Source organism: Hemiscyllium ocellatum, chromosome 9, assembly GCF_020745735.1.
Source record: "Hemiscyllium ocellatum isolate sHemOce1 chromosome 9, sHemOce1.pat.X.cur, whole genome shotgun sequence".
In the NCBI taxonomy this organism is placed as follows: domain Eukaryota; kingdom Metazoa; phylum Chordata; class Chondrichthyes; order Orectolobiformes; family Hemiscylliidae; genus Hemiscyllium; species Hemiscyllium ocellatum.
Window position 1 is genome coordinate 11,431,130 of NC_083409.1, and position 10,001 is coordinate 11,441,130.

At 47.0% G+C, this 10,001-nt stretch overlaps 1 gene segment (V, D, J or C); it reads left to right on the plus strand.

Moving 5' to 3' along the window:
* Positions 1–7,174: 7,174 nt before the first annotated feature.
* LOC132818583 (immunoglobulin kappa variable 3-15-like) lies at positions 7,175–7,959 on the plus strand. The segment is given in 2 exon segments: positions 7,175–7,242; positions 7,429–7,959. Coding segments are annotated over 2 exon segments (468 nt in total).
* Positions 7,960–10,001: the final 2,042 nt, after the last annotated feature.

Here is a 10,001-nt window from a genome sequence, read left to right on the forward strand (position 1 = left end):
TAAATCTGCATCTCCCATGGCTAATGCACCTAACCTACACATCCCTACATTTTCCCCAGTTTAGACATTATAATTTCTGCTCTATCTTTATCTTTTTATATAATGACTTTGAAACTTACAGAGTTATGGTCACTATCACCAAAATCCTCAAACGACATTTGCCCATTCTCCCGACAATCCTTTTCCTCATTGACACAGGGAGCAAGTACCTCATTCCTGTTGGACAAGGAGCTGAAGCACCTGTAAGGCTAAATCCAGGCTGCATCGGCCTGTTCACTTTTGGTCACACCCTCCTGTCCCTGACCACTGGCCATAATTTGAAGTATTTAACCTACAAGGTGTGACTGTCTCCCCAAACACAGTGTCCAGGTAACTCTCCCCCTCCCTGATGTGTCGCAGTGTTTGAAGCTCAGATTCCAGCTCATCAACTCTGAGCTGGAGTGCCTTGAGCAACCAACACTTGCTGTAGATGTGGTCACTCTGAGCTACAATGGGCTCCACCAGCTTCCCCATCGTACAATTACTACACATCACCCGGCCCTGTATGTGGGAATTGTTTGAGGAGTTTTTAATTTATGTTTTAAAATTTGCTGCTGGTCTTTAGTTTTTAATCTGTAAAATATTTCCGTCCAGGAGACAGAGAAGGTGCCAGCACAGGAGGAGGCTGTTCAGCCCCTTGTGTCAGTGCTAGCTGTTTACGAGCCTCAATTACAATGAACATCTCCATTGAATGTCTGTTGTCAGGAAGTGATTGAGTCTGTTTTTAGAGACAGAATAACGGACAAATATGAACTGGTCCGAGAGAATCAGCATGGATTGACAAAGGTTCAGACATCTTTAAATAACCGGATTACACTTTGTTAGGAGCTCACTAGTTTGGGATATAAGGGAATGTCGATGGCTATTGTCTATCGGGACTTCCAAAAAACATTTAAGTACGTTCCACAAAAGAAACATTGATTCAGATCTTACACTCCACAACCATCTGATGAAGGAGCAGTGCTCCAAACGCTGATGCTTCCAAACAAACCTGTTGCATTAGAACCTGGTGTTGTGTGATTTTTAACATTTACATAACAGTCCAACACCGGCATCTCCAAATCATGGAATTGGATGGAATTTGAGAAATGCATTTACCTTGGGTCAGGAATGGGTCTGTCTAGGAGACAGAGAGGAAGGATAATGTGCGTGTGTTCCAATGAGACAGATGTGAGTAGTGGTATTCCCAGGGATCTGTGCTGAGGCCTCAGCTTTTCAAGATATTTCTCAATGACTTGGATGAAGAAACAGAGAGCCATATATCCAAGATTATTGATCACACTGAGTGAGGCAGCTTGGAGGAGGTCACAGAGATAGGGAGGGTGGAAGAACAGGGAGCAGTTTGAGAACAAGGATGAGAATTTAAAAATCGAGGTGTTGCTGGACCAGGAGCTTATGTCAGTCAGTGAGGATTGTGGTGGATATGGTGGGGTGGGGAGGCGTGGGCAGGGGTATGGGGTGGACTTGGTGTGAGTTTGAAAACAGACAGCAGAGTTTGGGATGAGCTGATGTTTACGGAAGTCAGTGGCTGTGATGTGGGCCTGGATAACATTGGAATGGTCTCAAAAACATGGTTGAGATTTTCAGTGGCTGATAATTGTGATGTGGAGGATTTGGGCCTCAAATCAGCCCCAAAGATGAGGCCAAAGTTGTAAAGAGTCTGGTTGAGCTGCAGACAGTGCTCAGGGAGAGGAATGGAGCTTGTACCGGGAGCTGAAGAGGATGGCTTTGATCTTCCCAATGTGTTTCCCAGTGCGCCTGGCTCCTCAGTCCTGACTGCTCTTAGCTGCTGTGATTGTCACTGATTGGACACTTATTATTAGAGATTCTGACCACAGCAGAAAGCCCCAGTGTAAAAAATAAATGCAAAGACTGTCAGAGCACAAGGTTGAAACTTCACCAAGAGAGGAAGTGAAAGAAGGAGCTCGGAGCAGCTGGGTGTTTGTTACTGAGACGGGAGAAAACTGTAAACTGTCTGCACTCCCTGGAATCTGACAGCACAGGAGGAGGCCATTCAGCCCATCATGCCTTTGAATGACCCAGTGAATCCCACTGCTCCCCTCTCTCTCCCCATAACCCAGCAAATCTTTCCTTTACAGTTCAATCTCCAATTCTCTCTTATAGACCTCATGTCCACAGAGTGAGACTGCCCTGAACCTGGGCTTCAAATTGGCATCTCATTCATTCATTGGGAGACAAACTGCCTGGGCTGGGAAATGGAGTTCAGGATCCTGAACATTCCCTCTCCCCTCCTGAGGAACACTTCATTTGGTTTTGCATATTCACTTGTGGGAAGTGGGCTTCAACGGCTGGGCCAACATTTTTTACCCTGTCCCTAGTTACCCTGGAGAAGGCGCTGGGAACCTGACTTTTTGACTATAGTCCACAAGACGTAAGTTGACCCACAATGCTGTTGGGGAGAGAATGCCAGCATTTTAACCCAGCAAGGCTGAGGGATCAGCGACATATTTCCAAGTCTGGATGCGAAGCTTTTTCGAGGGGAACTTGCAGCTCACAGTGTTCCCATGTATCTGCTGCTCTTGTTCTAAATGGAAGTGAACGTGGGTTTGGAGGGAAACCAAAAGAACTGCAGATGCTGTAAATCTGAGACAAAAATAGAAAGTGCAGGAAAAGCTCAGCAGGTCTGGCAGCATCTGTGAAGAGAAATCAGAGTTAATATTTCATGCTCAACCCAAAATGTTAATTCTGATTTCTCTCCAAGATGCTGCCAGACCTGCTGAGCTTTTCCTGCAATTTCTACTTTTGTCCATGGGTTTGGAAGGTGCTATCTGAAGATCGGTGATGAATTTCTGCAGTGCATCTTATCAATAATACACACTGCTGCTATGGAGCGTCAGTGACAGTGAGTTTGGATGCTTTGAGAATGTGATGCCAATCAAGGAGTTTGCTTTGCTCTGGATGGTATCAAGCTTTTTGAGTGGATAAGAAAGACATAGGATACAGTCGACATAGATAGGAAAGGTTTCAAGGGATATGTGTGAAATGCAGGCAAATAAGATGAGTTCACTTCAGAAAACCTGGTCAGCACGTAGAAGTTTGGCTTAAGGGTTTGTTCCTGTGCTGTATGACTCTGTGAATGTTGTTGGAGCTGCACCTGTCCAGGCAAGTGGGGAGTAGTTGCTCACACTCCTGACTTGGTTGACAGGCTTTGGGGGATCAGGAGGTGAATTACTGGATGCAGTATTTCTAGCCTCTAACTTGCTCTTGTAACCACTGTGTTTCTTTTGTGAATCCAGTTGTGTTTCTGGTCAATGGCACCTCAAGAATGTTGATCGTGGGGATTCAGTGATGGTAATAGCATTGATTGTCAAGGGGCGATGTTAAGTTTGTCTCTTATTGGTGATGGTGATTGGCTGGCATTTGCATGGCACCAATGGGAAATGTCACTTCTCAGACAAAACCTGGATATTGTCCAGATATTGTTGCATTTGCACGTGGACTGCTTCAGTATCTGAGGAGTTGAGAAGAGTGCTGAGCATTATGCAATCTTTGCCAATCATCCCCATTTACGAGTTTGCCTTGAGTTGCAATATCTGTTTCGAGTCTGTCCTATTTAGTACGGTGATAGTACCACAACACAATGGAGGAGATTCTCAATGTGAAGGTCAGACTTTGTTTCTACAAGGACTGTGTGCTGGTCACTCTTACCAATACTGCCAAGGATAGATGCACCTACAGCCACAAGATTGGTGAGGATGGGGTCAAGCATCTTTTTCCATCTTTTTGGTTCCAGCTGCAGAGCAAGTCCCTCAGCTACATCCATGAGGAACCAACCAGCTCGATCAGTAATGCTGCTGCCGAGCCACTCTCAGTGGTGGGCATTGAAACCCCCCACCCAGAGTACACTCTCTGCTGTCATCACCCTCAGTGCTTCCTCTAAATGTTGTTCAACATCCAGGAGAGACTGATTCATCAGCCGAGGGAGCAAGATACCTTGTAATGACCAGGAGGTTTCCTCGCCCATGTTTAACCTGGTGTCATGAGGTCCAGAGCCAACTTTGAGACATCCCAGGGTAACTCCCTTCTGGCTGTAGACCACTGTGTCATCAGCTCTGCTGGGTCTGCCTTTCTGGTGGGACAGGACACATGCAGGGACAGTGATGGTGGTGTCTGGGACATTGTCTGTATGGTTCTGTGAGTATGGCTGTGTCAGGCTGTTGCTTGAGTCATCTGTGAGACAGCTCTCCTGAATTTGGCACTAGCTCCCAGATGTCAGTAAGGAGGATGGAGCAGGGTAGACAGGGCTGTTTCTGTCATTGTCTTTTCGGTGTCTAGATCGATGCCTGTGGTCCGCCCGGTCTCATTTCTTTGTTGAAACATTGTCATAATTGATACAACTGAGAGCCCTGCTCGGCCATTTCAGAGGGCACTAGAGAGTCAACCACATTGCTAGAGGACAGCGCCGTGTACCCCGGCAGTACATTCCCACCTCCCCCACTTCCATATTCTGTATATGGAAGGCGGAAGCCTGCCAGCAGGATATTCAACCGCAGGAGCTATCACAGCCCGTGTGCAATTCTGCCCCCACATTAAATCCACACAAGTCTTGAATTCACATAGCAACTTCAATGTCCAAACATTCCACGAATGTTCACAAAGTTGCAGTAAGAGGGATTGGGGAGGGGGTGGAGGAACATAAGAACTAAGAGCAGGAGCAGGCAATTCAGCCCCTCGAGCCCACTCCACCATTTAATACAATCATGGCTGATCCCATCTCAGACTCAACTCCACTTTCCTGCCCACTCTCCATCATCCTTTAACCCATTAATCATTAAATATCTGTTAATCTCCTCCTTGGTGTGAGACAGGGAAGGGACCACTCCATTCAGAAAAGACTGACTATGGAAGGGGAAGGAGAGGGGAAGGGATTGGAACATGTTGTGAATGGACAGGATGGGTCAGTGGGTCAGAGCCTGTCCTGTGCCTCCAACTCACACTGATGATCTGAGGATCTCCTCTCTCTGCTAGGCCTTCATGGAATGAGGTTTGTGTCCAAATCAGTCCCCAGTGAGAATAGGCCAACAGCACAGAACTGCACAGAACTGCCCTTCATTTGACCAGAATCTGTCCATCTTCCTGGGAGAGGCCAAACCCTGGTCAACGTGGAAATAGGGCCTTACTCCAGGAGAAGACAGGGGTCAAGGGTTAACATCAATTAGTGGAGCAGAGCAGAGGGAGATTTATCCTGCATTCAACTGTCACCACCCAGGACACTGTCAGAAAGAGAGAGCAGTGAGACAGAGAGAGATGGAGGGAAAAATAGTGAGTGTGGGCGTGCGTGTGTGTGCGTGTGTGTGTGTGTGAGAGAAAGTAAGAAAGAAAGTGAGAGAGAGAGATAGAGGGACGAGCATCTGATACGGTGTAAGATATGTGAGGGGACCAAGAGAGTTAGAGGGAGGTAGAAATGGTGAGGCTGAGGGATAGAGAGTGAAACAAGATGTGAGACAGTGTGACTGAGAGGGATGGAGAGAGAGAAAGAGACAAGGAGAGAGAGAGAGAGAGAGTGAGAGACAGGATGGGTGTGAGACAAAGCATGAAGAGAGTTGAGAGGGAGGGTAGAGTTGAGTGTGAGAGAGAGAGATGAGTATGGGTAGATTTATAATGACAGAGAGAGAGAGGGAGAGAGACTGTAAATTGGGATTGACAGAGGGAAGGAGAGAGAAAGAGGGAGGAATAGACAGTGGCAGATAACAATTGGAGGCTTTTAATTGAAGTGAGAGAGGGAGCGAGTAACAGAGACAGTGAGAGATGGAGAAACAGATGATAAGATGGAGTGAGAAAGCATCAGTGAGTTGGAGAGAGTGGCTATGAGACAGAGTGTGTGTGAGAGAGAGAGAGAGAGAGAGAGAGAACATGAAAGAGATTAACAGTGGGAGAGAGAGGTAGAGGTAGAGAGAAAGAAATGGCAGATGTGAGTCAGAGAGAGAGAGAGGGACAGGTCCTGGTCACCACACTCTGGGAAGAATGTGATTGTACCTGAGAGGGTACAGGGGAGATTTCCCAGGATGCTGCCTGAATGTGAGCTTTGAGCAGTGAAGGCTTAACAGGGACCTGATAGAGAGGGATAAGATTATTCAGGACAGTGATAGGGTGGGTAGGATGGCACTTTTTACATGAGTAAAAGACTTAAAAACCTGGTAGAGATTGAAGGTAACACAGACATGGACACGTAGAAACTTGGAGCAGCAGTAGGCCATTCGGCCCTTTGAGTCTGCTCTGTCATTCAGTATGATCATGGCTGTCTCAATTTTTGAATGTCATCATTTCTTCGAGGGTCAGTGTGGGCTTGTCGGGCCAAATGGCCTGTTTCCACACTGTAGGCATTCTATGATCTATGGCTGATCCTCTCTCTCAAAGCCATATTCCTGCCTTCTCCCCATTCTCTTCAAGCTGTTAAAATGCAAAACAATTATCTCTCTTTTTCTTGAATATATTCAGTTCCTTGTCCTCCACAGCCTTCAGTGGTAGAGAATTCCACAGGTTGACCACCCTCTGAGTGAAGAAATGTTTCCTCATCTCAGTCCTAAATGGTCTACCCTGTATCCCCCTGAGCCTGTGTCCCCTGGTTCCAGTCTCCCCAACCAGGGGAAACCTCCTCCCTGCCCAGCCCTGTTACAATTTTATATGTTTCAATCAGATCCCCTCTCATCGTTCTGAACACGAGGGAGTCCATGGCCAGGCGAGTTGGAGAATTGGAGAGTGAGAGGAGAGTTGAGAAGAAATGTTTTCATCCAGAGGGTGGTGGGAGTCTGGAACTCACTGCCTGAAAGGCTGGTTGAGTCACAAACTCTCGTGACATTGGAGCAGTGTTTAGATATTCCCTTGTGTTGCTGTAACCTCCAGGGTAACGGGCCAAGAGCTGGAGGATGGGATTAGTGTCATCAGACCGCTGTTTACCAGCACAGACACAATGGGCCAAATGGCCTCATTCAATGTTGTTCACATCAATGACTCTGAGAGAGAGAGAGAGAGAGAAGAGGAAGTGTGAGGGGCTGACGTGGTTCTCTCTGCCTGATGCCATTTACATACTGAGGAACACCCAGTCAGACTCTCACAGGCTGCAGCTTTATAAAGCAGAGCCCAGTGAAGGGAGAGTTTATCAGGAACCAGGCACAGGGACAGGAGCATACACCATGATTTCACACATCCAGCTGATCTGGCCCCTGGCATTCTGTGTCGCAGGTAAAAATCTCTCTCCTTCCACCTCGAATCTTTCGCTGCTCTCCATTTCACTCCAATTCCACTGACTTGTGGTTGAAGGGAAAATGCTGAAACCAGAGGATTGCTCAGTGTCTCCAACAATCTCTCATTTGACAGGCTCTTTCTGGGACAGTTCTGACTTCACTGTGTTTCTCTCTGACCCCTCAGGTATCAATGGGGACATCACCATGACCCAGTCTCCCCCGGTGCTGTCAGTGGGACTGGGCCAGACCGCAACCATCACCTGTAAGGCCAGTCAAAGCATTAGCAGCTACCTTGCTTGGTACCAGCAGCGAGAAGGTCAGAAACCCTCTCTCCTGATCTATGCTGCAACAACTCGATTCACAGGAGTCTCCGATCGATTCACCGGCAGTGGATCAGGGACCAGTTTCACCCTGACAATCAGCAACGTTCAGAATGAAGATGTCGCTGACTATTACTGTCAGCAGGGTAGCAGCTACCCTCAACACAGTGACACAGAGCTGTACAAAAACCTCAACACGCACAACACCACCTCCTGGACTGACACATCGCACAGTTACATAAAATGTATAATAATGAACACACAGTCTCACCGCCTGAAGTGATATATCCAGTTAGATCTGAATGAAACTGATCAAATTACCCCAAACTGGGATTTCCACTGTCCACGGCACACTCCAGTCCCTGTGGTGTCTCAACGCTCACTGAAGGCCTCAAGTTTCCCTCTTACACTACATGGCCACATGTGAAGAGCTGCCTCAAGATTTAACATCGAAAAATAAATTTCACAAACCTCCCGAGCCCAGCTGGAAACAACCCAGAGAGACAGAGAGGGAAAGACACATGAATGAGGGAGAGACAGAGAGGGGCAGGGAGAGGGTGAGAGTGAGTGAGAGACAGACAGAGACAGAGAGAGGTTGACAGTGATAAGAGGGAAGCAGAGAGCTGAGGTTTTTGTACAGCCTCTGCACTGGGAGCTCTCACTGTGGCTTACGTTCGGTAAAGGAACCAAGCTCAGACTGAGTAAGTAAACCTCAATCCTCTGTTATTAACCCTTTCAATACTGAAACACACTTTCTAAAATACAGTTGCTGAATTGTTGAAGGTGTTAGTGGGAAGCTGCAGTGAATGAAATGGTTGATTGAGGAGCACTGTGTCTAACAGGGTGTCCAGCTGTATTTCTTTACTTTCATGCCCTCTTTAAAAAAAGCAAGATATAAGTCAGTAAGTTTTACTCACCGTGTGGAGGAGCTCTGTCCATTTGCAGCCTGTGGTCCCATTCCTGCAGCATGGAGTGAAATCAGTGAGTAGCCTCCTGCCAGTCTCAGTGTGACGGACACGGGCAGAGTTTGATGTGAGCTCTGGTTCCCTGTCCCAGTCTCTGATCTCACTGACCTCAGCAGCAGCAGCAGCAGCAGCAGCAGCACAGTGAGACACCGAGCTCCCACCTCCCCCAGCTTTAACTCTGCTCAATCGCACAATCACAGAATTGTTACAGTGCACAAGGTGGCCATTCCTTCCATCCTGTTTGGACTAGCTCTCTGAATGAGCAATTCACTGAGTGTCATTCTCCTGCCTTCTCCCTGTCACCCTGCACATTGTTCCTTTTCAGATAACAGTCTCATTCCCTTCGGAATGTTTCAATTGAAGCTGCCTCCACCACACTCTCAGGGAGTGCATTCCACACCTTAACCACCCACTGGCTGAAAATGTTTTCCCTCATCTCACTTTGCTTACTTTTCCAATTACTTTCAATCTGTGGCCTCTCGGTCTCAATCCTTTCACAAGTGGAATCATTTTCTCCCTATTTACTCTGTTCCAGGCTCCTCCTGGTTTTGAATTTCTGGAACAATTCTCCTCGCTGCCTTCTCCAAAGACTTGAAGGTGCCGGTTTTGGACTGGGGTGGACAAAGTTAAAAATCACACAACACCAGGTTATAGTCCAACAGGGGGTTTATTTGGAAGCACTAGCTTTCGGAGCGCCCCTCCTTCATCAAATGGTTGTCAGCGGCGTTCCAAAAGCTAGTGCTTCCACATTAACCTGTTGGACTATAATCTGATGTTGTGTGATCTGTAACTTTCTCCAAAGAAGACAGTCCCAGATTCTCCAATCTATCTTCATAACTGATATTCCTCATCCCTGGAATGATCTTTGTGCATATGTTTGCCAGCTCCACAAAACATTAACCTCCTTCCTGTATTATTCACATTATTTATGTCCCTCATGATTTTATAAACCCCTATAAGGTCACTCCTCAGCCTCCGGCACTTCAGGGTAAAAGATCTCAGCTTTTCCAGCCTCTAATGGTCACGGAGTCATACAGCGTGGAAACAGATCTTTCAGTCTAACTTCTCCATGCTAACTAGATATCCAAAACTGACCTCATCCCATTTGCCAGCATTTAGCCCACATCCCTCTAAACCCTTCCTATTCATGTACCCATCCAAACATCTTTTAAATGTTATAATTGTATCCGTCTCCAGCACTTTCTCTGACAGCTCAATCCATACACGCACCACCCTCTGTGTGACAAGTTACCCCTCAGGTCCCTTTTGGATCTTTTGCCTCTCATCTTAAACCTATACCCTCTAGTTTTGGATTCCCTTTCCCAAGGCAAAGACCTGGGATGTACACCCTGTCCATGCCCGTCATGATTTTATAAACATCTATAAGGCCACCCCTCAGTCTCCGATCCTGCAGGAAAAATAACCCGTCTATTGAGCTTCTTCCGACAGCTCAAACCCTCCAGTTCCAGGCA